Source organism: Ammospiza caudacuta, chromosome 9 (assembly GCF_027887145.1).
Source record: "Ammospiza caudacuta isolate bAmmCau1 chromosome 9, bAmmCau1.pri, whole genome shotgun sequence".
NCBI classification, from domain to species: Eukaryota; Metazoa; Chordata; class Aves; order Passeriformes; family Passerellidae; genus Ammospiza; species Ammospiza caudacuta.
In genome coordinates, this window is record NC_080601.1 from 18,309,256 (window position 1) to 18,333,381 (window position 24,126).

At 41.3% G+C, this 24,126-nt stretch overlaps 1 protein-coding gene across 1 annotated transcript in view; it reads right to left on the minus strand.

Moving 5' to 3' along the window:
• The window catches only part of VCL (vinculin), a 53,277-nt gene extending 43,021 nt beyond the window's left edge, over positions 1-10,256 (minus strand). Inside the window, exon 1 of the mRNA XM_058810796.1 lies at positions 9,830-10,256. Within this exon, the coding sequence (XP_058666779.1) occupies positions 9,830-9,997 (168 nt within the window). The 5' untranslated portion in view covers positions 9,998-10,256. The remainder of the gene's footprint in view (positions 1-9,829) is intronic.
• Between the last annotated feature and the right edge of the window lie 13,870 nt (positions 10,257-24,126).

Here is a 24,126-nt window from a genome sequence, read left to right on the forward strand (position 1 = left end):
ACTGCAGCATCTCTAAACCAACCCAAGTTATAGCTACACATAAATAATAACCAAGTCCACCCAGTCTGTTTTTTCCTTCATCAGAAGGATAAACTAACTTATTACTGTTCACAGATCACAAGTTAGTATTCCATTTACCCATGTGCTGGCACAGAGATTCAAGAAGCTAAAAAAAGCAAAGACAAAACGTGTTTTCTATTATTGAGTAACTTTCAAATGTAGAACAGTAGTGCAGTTTCTTTCTCTACAGTTACTGATGTAGTAACTGACTGTATCAGCTACAAGGCAGATATCCAATAGAAGTGCCTCAATTTCCCTTTGCCTAATTAACTACAAAATCTCTTGTTGCCTTTTATAACCCATTTTACTTTTTGAAAACACTGCTGATTTGACAGGTATTGCTACCTAAATGAGACATTTAAAAGTGTCACAACTGAAAATGTAGGATGGCTACCAGGCCTTGAATTTTAGGATCTTCCAGTTGTTATACTTGTACTGACTTCTGAAAACCAGACCATTCAACACTGATTTTCCCTCTTGCACAGAAAGAGTGGCACTACTTCCCTTATCAGCTCTGTCCTAGAGGATCAGTGGTTCCAGAGAACAGATTGTTTTTCTCTCTATGTTCATGGCAGTAATGGTTCCCTGCAGGAAAACAGAATAAGGAAAAAACCACTCATCTAGAATTCCTTTATTGATAAAGTAATATTCTTCACTATGTCTTTAATATATTGAAAATATCTTCACATGCTCACTAATATATGACTCAAGCAACAGAAATTCAGAGCATTAAATCTTTTGGCATAAGCTCTGCAACAGCAAATGTATCTTGACCAGCAAGATACATGCTACACAGAGTTCTATAGCAATTACCCACCTTCTGTAGCACACTGGACAATTTGTCTTTTCTAAGTCTCACTTTACTTGTCTAACAGCTATTTCTAGTGGACACTAAGTTCATGGTGTAAATTATCGTTTACATTTTAAATGAAATCTTCTAATTGGCTACAACAGTATTTAGTTACATTAAAGAGAAAATAAGAAATGTCATGCTATTATGTTTTTTTTTTACTCAGAGAAAAACTGAAGTGAAACCTACCTAAAATTTACTGAGGTTCCTCTTCACCATGCTTTGACTTTCTTGAGGAAAAGGGAGCATTTTATAGGTGTGGCAAAGACTCAAAGACCACTTCACTTGCTACAGTTAAGCCAATGGTTTGGCAATTACTAGGCCTTCACAAACCATTTTTTGTCATTGTATCAGAGCAAGCTAAATAAATAATGACCTTTTTGCTACTACTGCATAGTTCCAGAGAAACCTCATTCATTTGTTTCTGTTATTCAGCACAACTATTGTGCTGCAAAAGCTGCAAAGACAGCTATGCTCGTGAAAGTGATTATTACTGTAGTCCAAACACTAGTCAGTTTAATTTGTTAGCTCACCTAAAAACCTGTAAGGGTTATGCAGTGATTTGAAAAAGCAATACTTGGAGGAAAACTTCTTATAAAGTGTAAAACCAAAAGCTTTTGAAGACTTAGCTGAAGGACGAACAGACACCTGTACACACACTCAGAGGCTGAAATGTGAAGCACCTTTTGTGATTTATCTTGACCAAAGTTACAAAAACCCCTATGATTTTAATCACAAACAGGCACACCAAAACAAGTTAAACTTCAGTAACTTCCATCTGGGTGCTTGATGCAGCAATCTTTTACTAGTGATAACTCTTTAGATAAATATTCAGTGCATCACACAGCTCAATTAAAAACCGCCTCTAATCAAGTACACGAATGTCTGTTAGCAACTTGCAAGGTTTTTCACTCAGTTATGTATTACTACACCCCATTTTGCACTGAAGAGCTTAACCATTCCTTGCCCATGAACACACAGCTATCATACACATTTATAAGAAGTCCATTTGTTCTAACTGTAAGCTTGTGGTCACCAGGAACCAAATCCACCCAAAATGCTCACAGCTCACAACATCTCTGTGACCCACATGTACTGACTATCAGTCTAGTCAAAGTCAGTTTCTGCTCCTTCTGGCAAGGATTCGTACAGGTGAACAAAACAAAACCTGCATAAAAGAAGGAAGCTTTATTAATGCTTCCCTCCTCTAAAACAGCTGCAATGTGCAGCCTCTTGAAAATTCAGGAAAAGTCTGGAAGCCAGAACTAGCAGCAACCTGGCTGAAATAAGTTCTAGATGACAGATTTAACAGCTCCTCTGCTTGACAGGAAGAGTCAGACTTCTGACACTGAAGAGCTGATACCTGGCAAATAGATGAAAGATGAGAATGGGCAAGAAGTTGATATTTGATATGGACGTTCCTGGCTCAGCCTTTAATAGGCTTCCATTTTGATGCACCCATTCAAAAAGAAAGGCTGAGAACATTTATCAGTTTCCCATCACACAATGACTTAACCAAGGTGACCAGAGTGCCTCATCTGTTCAGGGGTGAGAACACACGACCATTTCTGACACTGCTACTGTAGCACTTCTGTACTCACCATTTCTCACACTGTACTGTAGCACATACTCAATTTATGAAATTAATGGCCATGGCTCTTTTCTTGCATGCTTTTCAGCATTTAAGGAGGGGCAGGCTTGTGTCTAGCTCATTCTAAGGTTCAGCTACTAAAATGAAGTTCAAACTGAATACCATTGCATTTTACTATTCCCACAAACACGTGTTAAACATTGAGCAATGAGACCAGAACAGCTGCAACATACCCAAACATTTTAAGCTGCATACACAAAGATATCTGAACATAAAGCTTGTCAATTTCACCAAAGCAGTGCTTTCTCAGCTCTGCTATTCACCATTTTATTTATGCACCATATGTACCTTAGGTCAAAGATTAAGCATGATACTTGCTGAAATGAAACCTTCTTAAGCCATCCCAAAAATTCAGTTTAGTATGAAAACTGCTTGCCTGTACCTTTCCTCTCACAGACTGTAAGCTCTAATTATCTTTTACTGGTAGATATAGAGTGAGGAGGTGAAGGCAGGAAGGCTCTGCTGTTAGAAACAGAAGAATTGATTGGGAATGCCAATGACAGGTGGAGTAACCATTAAATGGTAGAACTAAGAATCCTGAAAGGAAAAAGACAAATCAGAGCTTGAGCTTCAGAACCAAATTTAGCCTCTTCAGGGACCTAACTGGAGAAATCACATAGAACACAGTCCTAGAAAGAGAAATTCTGGAGAGCTGGTTCATCCTGATGAGCAGGAAGACAAGCCCAAGTGGCAGGAGGCCTGCCTGAATGAGCAGTCCAATATCACTATGTGGAGAAAAGTATCTCTGTGTTTCAAAATACAAAGCAAAATTACATCACTCTCTAAAGTTACAAGACTAAATGTTACAAGACTAAATCAGGAAGAACAAATGGCTAAAAAACACTGGTCCTTAACATGAGTTTAACTCTTCCCACACTGGTGGGAAAAACATTTAGTAAGCACTGCAGAAAAAAGCATTTTAGTAAGTTTTAAAAGCAGAAGTGGTATTCACCAGATTCTTGGCATATGGAACTTTTTAATCCAACTGCCACTTAAAGACTATCCATTCCACAATAATAGTCTCAGTTTTTATGGCCAAAAAAGCAAGCTGCATATGAGGACACATTTAACAATCTCTATGTACATTTAAAGGAAGAGAGAACAAAAGATTGCTTTTAAAGCTGATGGAGGAGACTGGAATAAATTAAGTATCCAAACACAATAACACAACAAAGAGATGATTCCATTCAAATCAAACTAATCACTTAAGTAAAGATGATTCCTAACAGATAAAAGCAAGAAAGAAGTTTATGATGTGCTTTTGTTATTACAAAGTTGCTTTCTGTCTCATTAATCACTCTTCTCCCAGCTCCTCCCATACACACAGCCTGATGGGGTTGATCCACTTTCTCAGAGCACATGGCCACAGTTCCCAGAATGGTAAATGATCCCTGAAGAAATCACTGTGCACTGAAAAAAGATGTTCTAATTTTAAAAACAGGGAAATTATTATTATTATTTGTAAAACACTAATCTGTTTTCTACTACTCACAGGTAAGACCTAGAAAGGTGTAGTGTAAAGACATTCTCTAATGAGATCTTCAAGCTTATTCTAGTGCTCATTCACTTGCTAGTAATTTGGAGCTCTGTAGAGTTCAGATTATCTGCTCTTTTAACCATTTCTTTCAGCTTCAAAACATAACATAATAAACTGGAAATAGGGAGGCACAGGTCTATACATATCCCATGACAAGTTACAAACATCAAGGAAAAATGCAAAAACCAGAGCCTCCTTGAGAGTCATCTTTTGTGCTGTGTAGAAATTCTGCAAGGAAAAAAGCTTATCTTTTTCCTTTCTTCTCCATCCTTTTCCAAGATATATAAACATATTGCAAGCTAATTTTGCCCCTCAAAAAAAGAGAAACTCTAAGCTGCTCACAACAGCTCACTCCTATCTTTGTAGCCTGAGTTACAGGCAAGCCAGCTATGCCAAAGAAAACTTAGGATGATAAAGCTGCCTTACCATCCACTCTCCTCAACAGAGCACTTCTCCTCATTCCAGGTGTTACCTGTGTATTTGACTTTTGCTGCTGAAATCATGGCAAGGATTTCAAGGCAGGCTGCATCCTTCACAATTTCATTTAAACAGGTGTTTTCCAAGCTGGTGGTTGGCAGGTATCAGTGGACAATTTACAGCCTGGCCAGGGAAGATGGATATCCCTTTCCAAATGACCCTACAACCCCAGGCAACTTCTCACCTGTCAGAGGCCCTGGATGCAGACAGAACATGCCAGTGGCTTCAGGTGATTGCTGCTTCTTCCTCTGCTGAGACAGGACAGCTGCTACAGCTACAGTAAATGCAACACTCCCTCTGTTAACTCTTTTGTTTAGTTTAAACTTTATTTCTCTGCTGAAGTACTGGTATTAATTCCATCTGTTTTAAGAGCTATCTGGGTACTTTTAGTTGTGCCTAGATGGGGTGGGCTTCAGCTGGTGGTAGGTGAAGGAGACCAACCTCACAACTTTAGGAAATCATAAAAACCTTTGACACATGTGACTTTGACCCAGCAGTACAGGGTCTTGTTCCCTGTACAATCTCCAGTACAATCTCCAGTACAATCTCCAGTCAAGCTTAATCTTACTCTAGAGTGCTTTTATTTACATTTTAAAATAGTACTTGGCCCAGACCTACTTAAAGGAAACATCTGATAAACCTTGACTATGAGACAGGAGACTTATAATCTAAGAGACCCTTCCTGATGATTAGCCTGACCTAGTCAGGCCTGACCTGGCTAGCCATGGCTAGTAGCTGAGAGGTGTCAGTAGTGCTTCATAAGCCTCCAAACCTCAGTAAGTAAATAAAGTCATATCACAGCATACAACAATAATATCTTCTTAAGAAATGTGGTCATCAGCAATTTAATAGCAAGTAAAGCATTTTTTTCCCATTAAAAAAATAATTAATAGAAACTGGAAGCATAGACACACTTGTGAAGTAGACTCACACATAAAAGGACAACACACAGGATGGAATGGCAGAAGTTGCATCATCAAATAGACAAGCACTGTTTTTTCAGAGCAGATCCCTGTTCTGAAATTCACTTGTTACCATTAGCGTCTTAAATCTTCCACCATGAGATTTCATAGGAGTGTCACTTTGCTCAGATGCCCCAAGCTCCATGAAAATTAAGGACATGAACACAGGGTAAGTCTCAAGCAACTGGTCTCAGATAAAGCAGGTCTTTTAGGCCATTGACCTCATTCACCAGCCCAGACTCTGAAAAACCAACAACTCCTTGAGCTGCTGAGCCTGCTCCAGTATTTTAAATTGTGTGCTTCCCAAGTCCCTTCTACTACCTTAGTTTTCATGCAGAGAATTACAACCTAATCTGTCAAACTCAGCAGCCTCACCCATGGTATTGTTGGCATTTGGCAGAGCAACAGCAACACAGCTCTGAGGCAGCTCTGTGTGGAACAGCAGAGAGAAGTGACCAGAGCAGGCTCTGCCTGTACTGACAGACTGCCAGGATCCATACAAAGCACTATGGAGCTTACAACATCAGGGTAGAATTTGCTTTCTCTCTTTGGCAATAATATAACATTGGTCTGAACATAAATGCTTGTAAATTCACTGCTGCCAAGTAGCAGGTTTTTTTCTCCTCCATGAAATAAAACCATATATATAATGTGTGATTGGATCACCATTTCTGCATTATCATCAGCCATCCTTGATAAAATCCTTATTTTTAAAATAGGCTAAAAGTCTGGTGAAGTAAAAAAAAAAAAAAAAAAACAAAAAAAAAAAAAAAAAAAAAACACAAAAAAAAAAAAAAAAACAAAACACCCAACCAAGAAAACAAAACAATTGGGGGAGGGGGGGAGAAAGCCTAAAACAACTAGAAAATCACCACATGGTTAATTTCCTCCCTGGGAAATTTGACTAGTTAAAACTCAAAATTTCACTCTCCTCTAAACTAATAGGATATTTAGCAAGCTCAAAATTATTCCATACCTATTAGGGAGCCTTGACTATTACCCACCACCAGCACCACTTCTGCTGATTTACAGTGTCACGTCTTTTAGATAAAAGAAATACCAAATGCCAACCTTCTTTCCCATAAGAGGCACACATCCACTATAAATACAGGCCAATACAAACATTAAGATTTTCAGTTAAAAGAAGGACCAATTTAGTACATTTGTAGTCTTGTGGTATCTGAACCTCTCCCTCAAATTCCTGCCTCCAGTCAAATTTGATTTCCATGTAAAAAAGCTTCTGATGTTACCTCCACATTATATTTTTGCACAGGCAACAAGAACTTCACACCACAGTTAAGAAATTTCATCAAAATGCTTCAAAACAATTTGAGAATTATTGTGCAAAAGATTCCCAAAATAATCAAGATACAAAATAATCAGTAAAAGCAAACTGTCGCATATTGGAAAGAGTACCAAGTCTTGCTTTGGTATTTTACTACAGCAATGACTAACTTGTAAAAGATTTAGTTATTTCATTAACTTCAACAATGACTTGGACCATCTCTTCTCCACAATCACTTTACAATTAGGTTCTGACAAGGCAGTATCTCTAGGATAGGTCCACTTGAGTGTGCAAACTTTACATTAAAAAAGGTATGTAATTTAAGATGGCTTCAGGCAAACCTTGAAACACAGCAGAACCATTAATGACAGGAAATACAGAAATGCATGCCAAAGGAAGAGTTCTCTTATAAAGGTCTCCAGTCAGGGTATTTAGGAGGAGGACCCTTTTGACTCACCTAATAGTCCTAATGTAAGACTGTCATATCTATCAACCTCTATTCCATCTTGAGTGGTGTATTGTGCTAGCTCCATCTCAGGAATGTTCAAGTTGTTGCACACAGGTCCTTCCTTACAGCCATATAGTCATACTGTGAGGGAAAATGCACTAGGAAATATCTTCTAGGCCTTCAGCACAGTACGTCTTCAAGGCCTTCAAGCACCGCTACCAGCAATTACACACACATGATAGTTAGATCAATTAAATATTGCATTTTCCAAACTGCAGAATCCTTACTATAGGCTGGGTAGCTGGAGAGTAATACTGCTGTATATGAAAATTTATCACTAAAAAACTCCCTGCTTCTCAGTACTTTTCTTTATGTGCTTTGTGATACTCACACTACACTGAGAACCCTGAGCAGACAGCAAGCAACAAACCAAGCCAGCACCACATTATTCTCTTGGTTGCACTGACAACTCCATCTTTGCTGTCACCTAGGAAGCCACCAGAAGGCTCGTAATTCGAGAACCTGTCTGCACAAATTCTCCTGCTCCTGTGAAACTGCTGTTTCATAAATCACCTTTACACTTCAGAGCAATGCACTGAAAACAGAGCTTCAGATAGGAATGAGAACATCAATTCTGCACTTTTCCTAATATAGACAAAGCTGTATTTTAGCAGATCAGGGTATCTTCATGGTAACTATCACCTCAGATTACCCCACTTTTATTGGCTCTTTGTGAATAAACACAGAAAAAATAATTCAACAATCATTCCTTTTATCAAACCAGCAGACAAGAAGAGAAAAACAGAGGCTTCCAAAACAGTCCAAAATGAAAGATCTAGCATTAGCAAGCTGCAGAAGGAAACTAAATCTGTTTCTGTATTTCTCTAATAAATGAAATTTTATCAGATCAAGTTTCTTTTGAGATAAAGGTGGGGTGAAGAAAAATAGTCACACAACCCAGGGTTACAGGGTTAGCTCAGAGAAGCAAAGCATTATTCCAATGTCCTTCCTTTCAAGGAAAAGTATTTCATACGCACAGGCTTCGCACCCTTACAGCCAAAACACCTATTACATCAGTGAACTGCTGCAGAACAACTGCTCTTCATAAAGAGATGAGTGGCTGCTATAGTCAGCAAGAAGCACAAGTATTCTAGACAGTCTGTAATATTTATAGTCATGGCGACCAAGAAACCTAGTTACACTGTAGTAAACTGCAAAACCTCCAAGTGGCAAGTTATTCTAGCAGCAGCCAGTAGTACAGGCCAAAACATGATTAACACATCACATACATTAGTCATCCTGACAGCTTCTTATACCCACAAGTCTCATGATTTCAGTGCACTCAAACATTGGTTAACAGCGACACAGTATTTTAACTTGCATAGCTACTCATTTTAAGGCAAAGAGGCAGCAAGAGGTACCTTTCCATTTATTCATTTACTGGCAAGAGTTATTTTTTGCTAGGAACGACTTCAGAATTTAACAGGATTCAAAATGAGCAAGGAACATGTATTCAGTACTTGTAAACAGTACTTGTAAACAAGCTCAACAAAGGTGTAAGGTAAGTGTTACCAGGTAATTCTTAATGCAGTAGAAGAGTAGGCAATGTCACAGTGCTTTCTATATCAAAGAAAGTATTTCTGCTTTGCAACAGTTCGTTATTCTTTTGTTTATTATAAAAGTGCTAATAGGACTGAAACATTTCAAATGTATTAGTCACTTGCACTTCTCACACTGCAGTGTCCATACTGCAAATACTCAGATCTTAAAGAGACAAGCTATGCATAACCGCTTTCAACAAGTCGAAAGAGTAGGCCAAATTTCCGTCACCTTTAGCTCACCACAAGCAAACAGTAACTCACACTCGAGGCTAAGTAACAAGAACGATTCACAGCTCCAGACTTTGCCTGGAAGCCACAGGTCTGTCCCGCCTCAACTTCTGCACTGATAAGGAAGGGCCAGCCCCCACCGATTTAAAAATGAAACCCAAATGCCTGGGAGGTCGGGGCTTTATTATTGGTTGGGTTTGGGATTTTTTGGATAGGCTCACGCCAAGTAAGTATTTTGCCTTTTATAGCGCATACACTTAAAATAGGAGTTTCCTAGGCAGCAAAGAACCACGCAGCGTATCAGAGCCATCTGTGAAGCGTTTCGGGGCGGGTATGAAAGCAGCAACTACCGCGCTTTACTGCACTTTAATGGGATGCCTCGCCTCAGGTGGGCATAGGCTTCTCTTCGCTCCGAGACGGCGAGCAACTCGCTCTTGGGACAAACTCACTGCTCCGCTGCACGGCTCTCACGGCTCCTCCGCCGGCCGGAGCGGGAACAAACGACGGCGGCTTACAGGCGGGAGCCGCAGAGGTCCAGCCAGCCTTCCAACTTAACCCTTTCCTGGGCCTCAGCACCGCGCCCAGCCGCTCCTCACGGGGCGGGGCCCGGGACACCTGTCCGCGACAACCCGGGCCGGGCGGGCGCCGCCGCACTCCCAAGTTGGCCGCGGCGGCCAAAGTCGTTCCCAGGAGAAGGCGCGGAGGAGGCGGGCCAGCCGCCGCTACTCACCCGCACCAGGTTGCTGACAGCGGCCTGCACGGCCGATACGGGGGCGGTGAGGTCCGGGATGGCCTTGCCGTCCACCTCCCCCTCTTCGTGCATGATGACCAGGTGGGAGATCTGCTGGGCCACCGGCTCCAGGATGCTCTCGATGGTGCGCGTGTGGAAGACGGGCATGGCGGCGGCGGGGTGGGGGGCCGGGGCCCGAACTCGGCACAAACTCCTGGCAAACTCTGTCCCTGCGGGCTGGCGCCCCACAGAGAAAGCCGCGGCCTCCGCGCGAAGAGGAAAAGGAGGAAGAACAGAAAACCAAACGCCCACTCCGAGGTCCCCTCGCCCCGGAGCGGAGTGCGGCACACGGAGAAGCGGCTGCCGGCTTAGGCTCGCGGAGGCGGGACTCGAACTCGCTGCCCTCCTACCCTCCGCTGGCAGCGCCCACCCTACACTGGCACCGCTCCTTAGCCAGGCGGCGGCTTTTCAAGCGCCACAACCCGCCCCGCCCGCGGCTCCCGCCCCCGGCCGCCTTGCCCAATGGCCGAGCCGGGCCCCCACTCCCAGTGGCGCAACGCCGCGTCCATCAACATTCCAGAGCCTCCTTCCCCTCCACCCCCCGCCTTTCCCGCACCACCCGCCTTCCCAACCAAGCTTGGTTGCGCGGGCGCTAGTTTCCCAGCGTCGAGATGACGTCAGACATTCTGGTGTCCATATAAGGAGACGGTTAATGCCAGGGTGCCGGGATCGCGGGGGGCGAGGGCGGTGGGATTCCTGCGCCACGCCCGCCGCCGGAGCGAGTTCGCTGCGTTGAGCTGAGGCGGAGCGTGACCGCCTGGCTGGGCGCGTGGGGCTGGGCACCACTAGGACGGGAGTGGTCGAAGGAGAGGTGGCCCTCCTGGCCGGACCCGCTGTCCCCAGGCTGCCTGGGGCGCGCCGCTTCGTGCGGGGTGTGCGTTCTCACCGCAGCCGGCTCTGCGCGGTCCGCCCTGGGCGCGGCCCGAACGCTTCCGCCCACAGTGAGGAAAAGTGGCGAGAGGCTGCGGGCGCTGATTCTCGACCGCGCTCGGGTGGGGAGGGCTGTCCGCGCCGTCCCGCTCCCCGCGCGCCGCCCCTCAGCGGCTGAGGGGACACGGCGGGACAGCGCTGAGGCGGCGGCGGCCCTGCGGGGCAGCACGTACCGGGAGCGTGAACCTCGGCTCGGGTTTTACCGCTATGAGTGGTGGTAACAGCGGGAGCTTGTTTAAATACACTTAGGTGAGCGGTGTGGTGTCGGGAGAAGGGGTACAAGCCGTAGGCAGAGAGGAACATAAATCCCCACTTCCCCGGAGCGCCCGTGTGGGAGCGCGGCTGCCGGTCCCAGCACGGCTCGGGGTGAGCCCCGCCCTCTGGCGTGTCCCGGGCACGGTTTCTTGTGGCACGGGCAGCACTCGTGGTAATAAAACGTGAGTCAGGAGTTACAGTCTACGCTTCTCACTTTCTTTGATAAAAGAGCGCAGGTTCAGATTTGGAAAGTTATTGCTGCCTTCTAGGAGTTTTTAGCCCTGTGCTGCTATTTTAAGCTATAAATCAATGTCCCTGTCAGACTAGGTTGCACTCTGAAGTGGTCCAGAGCAAACAATGTGTTTTCTGTGCAGTGTTTGAACACAGCCTCTCCTACCAGAAAACACAGACACGTATAGAAAGAGCAGTTAAATCAGCAAGGCTGGTGTGAGCTCAAGGATCTCTTTGTAACTTGTACTGGTGTCGCTGTTGGAGCTACTGGGACAGCTACAAGTTGTAGGCCTAAAAAGCTATGAAAACCAGGTTTTGTTCAGGGTTAAGATATCTTAGCACCACCTTTAACTCAGAAGTTTTCTTTTTGTTTTGGTTTGCTTACTGTTCTCTTTTTAGTATTATGGAAATTATATTTCTGTCTGTGTGTTTATTGACTCTCCATTAGTAGAAATCATAGTACTAACTTCCACGTTGTACAAGTCCACTTGGTTTGGAAAGAGGTGCACCTGTGGGCTCAATAACAGATAATCAAATGATGCTATTGGCATGCAAAACATAATTACAGGATCGGTCTTTCAGCAGCAAGGAGTGTTTTAAGCTACTTGAACTGTGCACTGTAAGAGTAGCTTATGTTGTTTGCTATTGGCTGTATAGCAGGTACCATTTTTAGCATATATGTGCCTAGCAGTGCCTCTTTCACATACTGTGGATCAGTAATAATGAGAATAGATAAAAATCCTTCTCAACAGCAGTGTGCAGGATCTGGAAATTGCAAAAAGCAATTAGTCCATGTCTAATAATCTGCTAAATTCTGTTTTATGGAAGTATGCAAGTTTAATAAACCCCACTTACTTAGTAATTTGTGGAACTTGCACATTAGCAAACCTCTTTGATTAAAAATAATTGCTTTAGATTTAGGATTGTGTGTACTGACTTATGGCTGAAATATGCATGTTTGTGCATATGACTTTCAGGAAGAAGTGTTATCTGATCATTATAAAAGGCTGATCTGGTACCTCAAATAGGTACACTTACTATAGGCAAATTAAAATACAGAACAGATGGAAATTTTTGGTGGCCTCCTGGAACTTTTCCTGCCTACAGGACCAAAACCTATATTTGTATTTGGGATGTATTGGTATTAAGAGTTTGTTTCACTATTTCACCTATATTGGTGTAATTTTTGCCCATACAAAATTGAAATTTTATTCTTTGCATTATGTGACTGTACTGCATGTCCATCAGTGAAATTTCCTCCATGCTATTGGTGTGGCTGCCTAATTTTTGAAGCCACATCCAGCAAAATTCCGTGCAATTAACAGCAGTATATGTAACACTGCTTTTCTGGTTGTTGGAGTTTTTTTTCTTTTGAAGTATGAAATTTACAAAGTTTTCTCTTTCTTTTGCAGTATTCACAGCTGTCACATTGATGTCATATGAGTAAGAGCTTTGAGGCAGGTACTTTTTTCAAAAATTTCTGTTTCTTACTGTGATGTTGTTTCCCCAGGTTCTACATTAATTATCAATTCATTGGGTCCTAGTAGATTATTACAAAGTAATGATAGATTTGATATTTTCTGTTTATAAAATCCAGGATGGAAACATGTGATGTCTTTTGTTCTCTTCCAATATGGTATTGCATATCAAACAAAACAAGCAAAGGGATGCAAAATCTCCTTTTCTTTCTTCACACTCAAATTGTTAATATTATTAAGAACTAGTATCTGTTATTAGTATGACAATGGTGACCAGCATCTCAAGTAAGTTAATGTGCTTAGAATGAAAGGATTAGCTTCTGAGGCATTCTTTCTGTGGAGGGATAGAAATAAGAAAATAGAGATAGTGCAGAAGGCAATCTCACCCCTGAGGAGTTGCAGCTGTACCAATCACCAAAGATTAGGAACAGCCCTGCCCTTAATAGGCCACAGCTGTGTCCAATAAGAAGACGAGTGCTAGAAAGAGTGGGATAGCTGGGTGAGGAGAGGGCTGGAGGTTTTTGGTTGTGCTGTGAGGAGAGATGGAGTTTGTGTCTGTACTGTAAAGGAGTCAGTGCTGTGAGGAGCTGTCCATGAGAAATCACTGATAAGATATGGAAGATTTGAAATAAGATAACATCTTTCCATGTCTTTTATTGTTTCATACAAACTCAGGTGAGTCCAGTTAAACCCAGTTCTGCAGAAAACCTGATGTCAGTGGACTCTTCTGCTTACAGAAATCTCCATTGTCATTTGGGATATACTATCTCTATGACCCAAATGAGCAAATAAATTCTCCTTTTTCCACAAGTCTTTTAACAAAGCAAAGAAATTCTCTCTTTACTTCCACTGAGGTGAGATGTATGAATACAGAAGCAATAGGTGGAGAAAGGGAGGACACTGTGTGCTTACAAAATGTGTAGCTGCAATGCAGCCTCTGCCACAGTGTCTTTTGGGGAGCTCTGTATCCCATTCTCAGGGTACATGGCTCTGCAGCTGCAAGTGCTGGGAGCAGTGGAACTGAGCTGTCTGCAAAGAGGTTTGTGAACCTGCAGTTGTCTGCAGTTGTAAGGTATTGTGCTAGTATTAATACTTAATGGAAGTGAATATGTCTGATTAGCTCAAAGTACTAGCCTCCATTTTACAGTAGTTATTTTCAGTATTAGGTACCACAGCAGAGAACAATTATGCTTTCTAGGCAAATACACTTGTCTGTGATTAATCACTTTTCCCTGGAATCATCTGCTCTTGTTCCTTTACTGCACCAGCTGCTAAGTTTTCAGAGTAAAAACTAATTAGCTACCTGAGGAAATTTACAGAAATGTTATTTTCATAAAATGTGTAACTGGATTGTATAAGTGTCTTGATCCTATGAAGATTTAAGCACATGTTGAAATTTAGAGTCCATATTATCAGCTTCTGGAGAACTGGAGGCTACTGTCAGTCAGTGGACCTTCTGCATTTCCCTCTTATCAAGCATTAACTGGGTAATCTAAGGAGTAAGCAATGGATGATTGAATTTTAAGTAAAAAGGTGTTGTGGGTTTTTTTTTCTTTCTGCAGTAATGTTCACCTTAAACATAAATTTAAAATTTGTCATGAGTTTGTTGTAGAATGGTATTACTATACTGACAGCTCTAGTGTGTAGGTGACTGGCACAGGAGGAATAAATTTCATGCCTAATAAATGACAACCTTGGAGAAAAAAGAGCAGATTACTAAGGTGTTTGACAGTGTAACTTCACCACAATGGCCTGTCAATGTGCTTTGCCATTATACAGATGACTTTTGCCATGAAACCAGGCTAGGTTCTGTTTAGTTTTGCATCTTGGCTGGCTGTGTTCTGGGAACTGCAATGACACCAACACTTCAGAATTTTTATACACTGACTCACTATCTCAGCTAGATGGGAGCAGCCTATTACAACTGGAAAGTTTACATCACAGTTGTCATCCAGCTCCATAATACAAACTTTGTTTCATCATACAACACCACTTGGTTCCCAGCTGCCCTTCTATAGCTGTGTTCTGTTGCTGTGCAGACGTAGTGGGGCTTAGGTCAGCAGAGAAGGCTGCTACCAATTCCCTGTCTCCTGCAAAGGGTTTCTTGCTAGAAGTTCTGCTGGGAAACCAAGAGTGCAAATGGAGTTAATTTTTTTCATCTTCTCAGTTACTGTGTCAATTGCACTGAACCCAAAACTTTTTTTAACTACACTACATTCTGAAGTGGTTTATTGTGGAGTAAGTATTGCAACAATTGTAACAACAAAATTCAAGGAATGCTTTTAAGAACATGAAATATGTAGAAAAGAAAGGTAAGCATAATAAGTACATATTTTTGTGTATTTATTCGAGAAACTGCTAATTAGGGATGAGGTTCAAAAAAAGCATTTTTCAACTTTTTGTCTAAAAAATTGCAGGTGAAAATATTATGTACATGCAAAGCACACATGATAGGGTATGTGCAGTTAAAATTATACAGTCTCTTCACAGTAAATGCAAACAAAAAATCTTTCTACTCTTGTGCTAAGGTTGCTATTAACCCACAGCAGACTTTGGTGTTTCATAGAGCAGCAGGTGGTTTTCAGGAGCTTGACTCCTACACTGGCTCAGAGCTCAATGTAATTGACTACCTGGTAAACAATCCAAGTGCTTTATTTACAGTGGGTGACCATTTTAACAGTGTAAACGTTCATTTTGCAAATAGGGATTTTGGCTAATATTTATGGTCATTTCTACACATGGGCACAAGGAAATTGAGGCAAATATGAAGCATTGCTGCTCTCTGACTGCTTTCTAAGAACAGGCTTTGTGAGAGCAGTAAAGCTCTTGTTGTCAGGCAGTTAACACAGCTGCTGCATTTACCAGCTGAGATGTGGCAACCAACTTCTTGTATGGGCTTGGTGTACTTCCTTAAAAAGAGAAGGCTGTTTTAAATTACTCCTGTTGATCAGTTTCAGCTTCCTCTGTTTTGCTTTGCTCTGAAAAGAACAGATATATCAGGTGAGATGCCTACAGTTAAGGTCTCACATTTTTTATCTGCCTTGCAAGAGCTTATCTTGATACTCAATCCTTGATTATTTTTGTGTGCAGATATGTTCAATTTCATTTCAAAGACCTCTGTATCCAAATCAGCCTCCAAGATGAGCTAAGCAATACGTGATTTTTTTGGGAGTAGGGGTACATGTTCATCACTGTCTCTGCAGGCTTTTCTCTGATTTCTAAGTTATATGTTTGTATGTATCAACTTCTTTCCTAGTGTTTCCTTGTGTTGGATTTGACTTAGTCTACTATTAAAGCATGCGTGTGTTGGGAAGTGTAAGTTTGGTCTGAAATTTTAAATGTTCTGCTGGTTTGGAGTCTCATAAGTTATTTATTTCCCTACTACAGGATTAACAGGCTTGATAGGTTCTGCAATTCTGTGTTTGCTCAAATTCACCACGAGATCAAAGCCCTTAGACTGGGCAATGCTTCTTGAAAAGCCACTGGCTGAAATTAAGAACTACTACATGGAGTAATAATGAACTCTTTCTATATATGCCTGCATGTCATTGGTTTTTAACTGCATAATTGTAGAGATAATTAATTTTTTTGTAGCTTCTTTATGGCTTTTATAATAACCTGCTTTAGTGTGCAAGCTAAAGATTTGTAGCCATGTATTAGTAGATATAAGAGTTTATTGATATCAACAAATACCAAATGGCCCAATTGGGCTTCAAAGAGAAAATGCTAAATAGCACTTAATTTCTGTATCAATTTGTAGACTCCCTCCATATACAGTGGAGATAGGAATCCACAGAATAAATATACTTTTTTGACATACTTTTGAGTTTCTTATCTGTGTTGTATTCAGTAATACAGCTTAACTAAAACACTTCCAAATGTCTCAGAAGAGCTTCAAGTAATTACAATAGAGAAAGACAACCTAATGCAAAAATACTTCCTTCTTCCTGCCCCCAGGTCCTGAACTTGCAGTTATTTTCATATAATTGGACCTTGTACTTGGGGAAAATTCAGTAGGGACTCATTGTAAGATTGCTTTGTGAACATTTTTGTTCTGTGTTCCACATTCAAATGCAATGGCATTACAGAGAGACAGTGTGGATTCAACACTGGCACTCATGATTTTAAAGATTATTAGGATTGCAGTGAGAGTTTTATCCCACTGTAAAGGGAAGAATCCAAAATAACATAGATTCATGCTGGGCCTGAAAAATCTGTTGTCATGGTGTGTGATTTGTTTTAGAATCTCTTCAGTCTACCAAAAACATTATCATCTTCCTCTTAGTCTCCTTGATAGCTGGATTCCTAGCTATTAAATATCAAACTGTGACTCTTTTATCTATAGGGAAAAATCCTTGTGCTGTGCCTTGCTTTCCTGTAGGTGTCAGGTGTTAGTGGCATTGTGCCCCAAACCACAGGTGACATTGCCATCTCAGTATTCAGAGTTAGGAGTGAGAGGTTCATAAATCCTGTCTTAAAGGAGCTTGTCTGTAAACCATTAGTTCTTTTAAAATATTTCAAAATAATTCCTATATAAGGCATTATATGCAATACTACATCATGTATTCAGTATACTTACAAAAGGCAACAGCTGATTAATAAAAAATTTAATGTTTTTTTTGAAATTAGGAGCTATTTGGGTTCTGCTTTCTTGAAGCTGCTGGAGTATGAGAAGCAAAAATTATAGGCTATTAAATGCCCTAAAATGCCAGAAGTGAAATAAATTCCTGTGTTGGTTTTGGCCTTTGTATATAGAAAAATGTCCCTGATGCCAGGCAATAATATTTTCCATGTGAGTTCTCCTCTGTTGCATACTGTGTCAGCACTGCCAACTCAGTGGTAAAGTTTGTGCAAACTGATGCTGAAAGAGGGGCCACAGCCTCAGCAATGTCCCACTGTGCAAAGCTTGCTGTGCTTGTGAAACGTTGCCTTCTGGGACAAACTTTCTGCCTTCCTCACTGTTCCCCTTGCAAAGCAGTTAGCCAAGCCTAGACTCACATTTTTCACTCATACTGTATTTGATTTACATCAGCTGAAGGAAATGGTAATGTGCACCAGTGACTCTGGAATTTAAACAGAAACCCACAAGGGATCTCCATGCTGAAGGCCAACTTCCAAATATGGGAGAAGAGAAGCAGCAGTAGTAGCCTGGGAAGACATCCTCAGCACAGCAAGGGACAAATAGTTGGAAGTATGTGAGCTTTTTGGAATTTGTTCAGAAAGGTAACTGCTGTCATGTTTTAGTCAGAGTGATGGAATGAAATACAAATACTGTGATTGCAGAAAGAAGCACGGTTTATGTTAACTGTCTAGGGCCTGAACAACAGAAGTGCAGCTATTTTTTTTCAATTCTATTTTTAAGTATGTAATAGTGCACTTGCTCCAGATCCAAATGTGTATCTAAGGTCTGCCAATATCAATCTGTTAGGATCACAGTTTAATCAGGAAAACCCATAAGAAAAACATTTGTGAGGAAATTAGTGGGGCTCAGTGCCAGGTCTGGTTGAAATTCTGCCAGAACATTTTCTCCCAATAAAAATAAATTCACCAATATTTATTCCCCACATTCTGCAAATTCTGATTCAAAGGCTTGAGAAGAGCTTTTACCATACATATAGCCCCAAAAATGTAAAGGCTCAACAGGTTCTGTTTGCTGGTAAAGTCACTTGTATTTAGCTGTTGCAGGTTTTTGGGGTTTCTCATTTCTATGAGCAGCAGTAGCTGCATGTCAGCCAGGCACATAGAGCAGCAGTGACCTACAGGCCAAAAGAGCACGGGGACGGTGCTGCAAGGGCAGCTGACAGAGTAGGGGAGTGCAGTGTGGTTCACATTTCTACTGGGCCACTGTTTACAGAATTCTCTGCAAGTGGTACCCTTGTTCACTGCATTATAGATGGGGCTTAGAAGCTTTTGTTAGCATGAGGATAGATGTGGCTTTTAGAAACAAACAAGGGGAATTAAGCCAAGGTCTTACAAATTGAAATACCATTAGAAAAGCCTACCTCTTAAGGATGTGGGCTTCTTATTTTCAAGGTGAAGGTGGAGCAATAGATTCTGTTTTTCTTTTTAAACTCCTTAAAGTAAATGTCCTATGTTCTGTCAGAAAATGAGAATTGATTGCAGTGTGTTTCAAATTTCTTGAACTGACTCTGCTGTCTAAACAATGAGTGAATTTGAGTTTTTTGAATGTCATATAAGAGTATATTATTTATATGTCATTAGGTAAAAGCATCAACACTTTTCAGGTTGATGAAAAGTGCAAGTTGTAGTGGAAAGGGCTCCTAAATTTCAAGTTAAAGTCTCTCAAATTAGGATTGTATGTTAAAATTGAGTCATTGTGATTCTGCTACTGTGCCATCAGTGAAAGATTTAGCAGGAGTGCTACGAAATTACACCCTTATCTTTCAGAGGTGTTCGAAATAGGAATGTAGCAACTTGGATAAAGTTGTTTCTGCCTACCTGAAGAGGTTTTGGTCATTATTCTGTAAGAAGACATCCTTCTTACAGGTGTGGCTGCTGTTTAGGAGATATATTTTATGCCTCAAAAGTCTTAAACCCTAATGCCTGATTTGTTTCTTCTTTTCAGCTTCCATTCCTGTACATGATCATAGAGTCCAAAAATTTTGCGATGTTAAAGATTCCTCCTCCCAGTACATGCTAAAAACTGTTCAGACTTTAGTTGAAGAATTAAAAAAAGAAGTGCTACATATAGCTGTAAATTACAAAATAAGGGGTTCTGAATGTTAAGTGCTTATAACTTCAGTAGAGATATATTTTCACTATATCATCATCAAAAAAGTTACTGATTCCAAAAGCTTTTATGAAAAAAAATTCAAAAGCCATTTTTACAAATTCACCAATATAGACCCATCAGAGTCTATTAAATACATAGACACTATTTTTAGTTCAAATCCCCAGCTTAAGATTTTTCAGCTGATCATATGTACTTGGGGAATTGTTATTTTCTTCTTTCCCCCTCTTTTTTACTCTTTCATAGACATTTACTGTTGACCACCGTCAGAGTCAGGATACTGTGCTAGTGACACACATGGCCTGACTGGGCATCTTCATGTTGTTCCTGGGAAATGGTTACTCATGAAAGAAGGACCAAAGTTTGTGTCAGGGTAATAAGAAACTTCAGGGTGATAATGTGTGATAAGAAAGTAACTTCTTATCTGCTGTTCCCCTTACATCCTCTTTTCTGTGACTGAGCTTTTCCTCTCCTAGAGCTGGCTAGTCTCCGTTGCAACAAAGATATATATTGTATAAACACAGTACTGTTGCCATTTGATGATTAGTGATAATGTGAGGGAAAACAGTGTGTGCTGTGTCATCACATCCTGGCACTGTGGACAACCATGGGCACAGTGATAGGGGAAGCACAGCTGTGGATCAGGTCATGGAGAGGGCTTGCATCTAGTCATGTGGCAGGGACTACTTGTGGACAAACTTTTAAATGCCATGCATGCTTTTATCACGCAAAACACGAGCTGTAAGAAAAGAATTGTACATATATTGAATTTATGCACATTATATATTAAATATATGTACAGAAATACTTATATTAATGTATGTACTCCCCTGCACCTGATTAACATGCTTATCATAAAATGGGTAAGGTTGGGAAGGGATCACAGGTGAGGTCATCTGGTTCAACATCTCTGCTCAAGCAGGGCACATGGCAGAGGATTGCATCCAAATAGTTCTTAAATATTTCCAGTGTGAGAGACTCCACAGCCTCTCTGTGCAGTCTGTTACAGTACTTGGTCTCCTGCACAGTAAAGTTCTTCCTCATGTTCAGGTGGAACTTCCTGTGTATCAATTTCTGCTTATTGCTTCTTGTCCTGTTGCCCAGCACCACCGAGCAGAGCCTGGATCCATCCTTTCAATGCCCCTCCCTTCAGACACTCTCTGACATGGATGAGATCCACTCTCAGTGCTCTCTGCTCGAGGCTGATCAGGCCCAGCTCCCTCAGCCTTTCCTCATTAGAGAGATGATCCAGTCCCTTAATCATCTCTGTCACCTTGTGCTGGACCTGTGCCAGGAGCTCCACGTCTCTCGTGTGTTGGGGAGCCCAGAACAGGACACAATGCTTCAGATGCTCCTCACTAGGACTGAGTAGAGGGGCAGGATCATCTCCCTCAGCCTGCTGGCAATGCTCTTCCCAAGGCACCTCATGATACCTTTGGCTTTCTTGTCCACATGGGCATGCTGCTGGCTCATGAAGAGCTTGTTGTCCACCATGACCCCTGAGATCCTTCCCTGCAGAGTTACTTTCCAGCAGATTAGCCCCCCCAGGTGACAGTATTTATGGCACTCTCTGAAATATTTTCCTTGCATCTCCTTTATGTAAGTTGAGAGTAAGCTTGTGGCATCTGTCTCCTAAAAAAGAAGTCTGGAAACAACTTCCCATGGCTTCATGCAAGCCTATTTTCAATCAAAATGTCTCTAACTAATATAGGCTAGAAATGCCATGTGTCTTTAATTAGGTTTGCATTTCTCCTGGAGACTGGGAGCAAAGGCAGAGAGAATATAATGCAATAGAAACGCTGGGAAAATTAGATCTGAAAGTGAGGTAAAGAAAACAGATTCTGAACACAGGACCAAGACAGAAAATTTATTTTGAGAACATTATTTAGGCTTTCTACTGACAGAAATACGTTGACAAGCTGAGAAATTTCATGAAAGGAGATGATGTTTTGTCCATGAAATTATAGTGAACATAGAAAATGCTTTCTATATTTTAAATTAAATTCAATTAATTATATTTCAAATTAATGATAAAGGAGATGAAAAGCATGGGTCAAAACTGAGGCACAACATTTTAAGAAGTTACACACACACACGCACATCTGAGTACATACAGTTCATGTGTCCACAACAGAAACCCCTTGGGATGTCAGCTTCCTTCTGCTGCTGTAGGAAACCAGGACTTCTATAACTTTCAGGAAGAGTTTAAAATAATATCACTAAGTGTATTTCCAAATGTGAGTTTGAGCAGGGAAGGCCATTTGCTGCACTAGCTGTTGTCAGGAAAGCTCTGTACTGAGTTTCTGAGGACTGATTGGGGTCCTCAATGGTTATGAAGAGAATCACCATGGCACAGCTGCTTTCCAAATCTTGCAGCTGAGACAATCCTGGGACAAACATAGTAACCTTCACCACTGCACACTGAAGTCTGGTTCTCCTTTTAACTGTCTTGTTGCAAAATACAGGAGTGTTAGTTAAATAGCTGAAGTACAAAGAGAATCATGGTTTGTGGATTTGTGAGGCTCAAACTCTAAGAGCAAGTGCCCTTCAAGTGGCTACAAAAAGGGCTCCAATACTCTGGGGAACCCTTTGATTGCATGTCAAATGTACAGTGACTAGATGGGATCTAAATATCAATTGCCCCATGTTATGATAGAGAATAAACCTGCCAATGAAAGAGCAGATCATTGCATGATGTCTGTCTTACATAGAATAGGAAAGAGATAATAATGTCCGTGACATTGATCAGGGTTGTGCAACAGATAACAAGGTAATTGAATTTGTGCATTTGGGGTTAGGCTGTAAGAAAATTTAAGTCCTATTCCACCCTAGCAAACAAAAATCCAAAGCAGATACACTGATTTTATAGTTGTGAGAGATGTCCTTTTTTCCAAAGCCTCAAGTGGGTGCACACAGAGATGCTGTGTGAGTGGGGGACCATGGCCCTTGTGCTGAAATCCAGCAGATCATAGGGAACCATGCAGCAAGCTACACCACAGAGGAGGAAAAGTAAACACTGCAGCCTGGCTGCTGCCATTCTGCTCTCACTGCCCACAAAATAGGAAGGAGCAGAGTTGCAACTCAGACCTGTGTCTCTAAGAGAACACTAAGAAAACATTAAGAGCAAATAAATCTAAAAAACAAAAGTATGCTCCCAAATAGCCCCAAACCCAACTAACCCCCCCCCTTTAAACGTAACACACAAACAAACAAAAAAAGCTAAGTCCCCCTGACCTACAAACAGCCCAACAGGGTGAACCTGCATAGCTTAAGTTCTGCTCAGGGTCCTCCAGTCCAGGGCTGGAACTGCAGGACCTGCATAAAGGCAAGAACTTGGGAGGTCCAGGAGTAGAAAAACAGGGAGTGTAGACACGCAGAGAGAGAAATCCATAGTAAGTGCAGCACTAGAAGAACAGCAGCTGCCAGAGGCCAAGGATTGAGGTGCCTTGTCCCAGAAAAGCTATGTAAAGAATCTTGCCCAGCACCTGTCCATAGTGTCCCAGGCTCGATCATTTTGTGATAACATCTAAAGCTGCTACTATATATTGGGGGGGAAAAAAAAGATAAAACAAGGAAAAACAAGAAAAAATAAAAGCAAATAAAAGGTAAAATAAGAGGAGAGCAATGATAATGATGACATTCATTTGGAAAGAGTCATTTAGAAAAGATTCAACTCTGGCACAAACTGAGACCAAAAAGGACACCTAAGGAGAGGAGTAGCCATTATGATAAAATAATTTGGTTTTTTTACTGATAACAAAACAACTTAAAAGTGCATGCAAACATAAACTGAGTTAGATTCAAAGTGGTGATAATTGCCTCCAATGAGCTTTGAGCCTGCTATAAACTGTTAAATACTCTTAAGTTATGGCTTACTTTGAGTATATTGCAATATACAGACACTGTAGGAGCATCCCAGGGAATTAACCATGCAGCTGATAAAAACTGTAAAATGGAGAAGTGTGCTTCTTTGATCCATATCCAGTGTGTGGCTCTTCCACCTCACCCAAAATCAAAGGAGTTTTGTTTCTTTCTACTTTACTGTTTCTTCTACTTTCACCTTCTGTTCTCTGTATACTGAATTTCAACCAGGTCAATACATGGGAAATAAGGTGCCACTGCCCCCTTGGTCTGCAAAATCCAACAGATGGCAGCTGACACCTTAGAAATGTATTCTCTCACAGGTACCATGGCCAGAAGATGGCTTCTGTGGTGAGAAGAGGTAATTTGGCACTACTGCTAGTGCTGCTGCAAATGTATGATGTATGGAATATGTATGTGTATGGAATGTGCCAGAGCTTCATGAAAATCTCCAGGCTGTTTCTCTTTGGTCTTTCCCAGCTAGCATCCTACAGCCACACTGAGTTCAGACTTCTTAGTATTCCAAAAGCAGAGAAAGATCTCTTCATTTGAGATAAGAAATAGAAAGTCCCTTCTCTGTACATTTTCCTAGGAGCACAAATACTTCCACAGGCATTCCCCAGGAAGGTAGCAGCTGTCACAGCTCAGACCACTAACCCCTTCAAGTTCCATCAGTCTGTGGCCAGTCCTGACACTTTCAGAGGAAGGTTTTAGAAATCCCACTTAGGAAT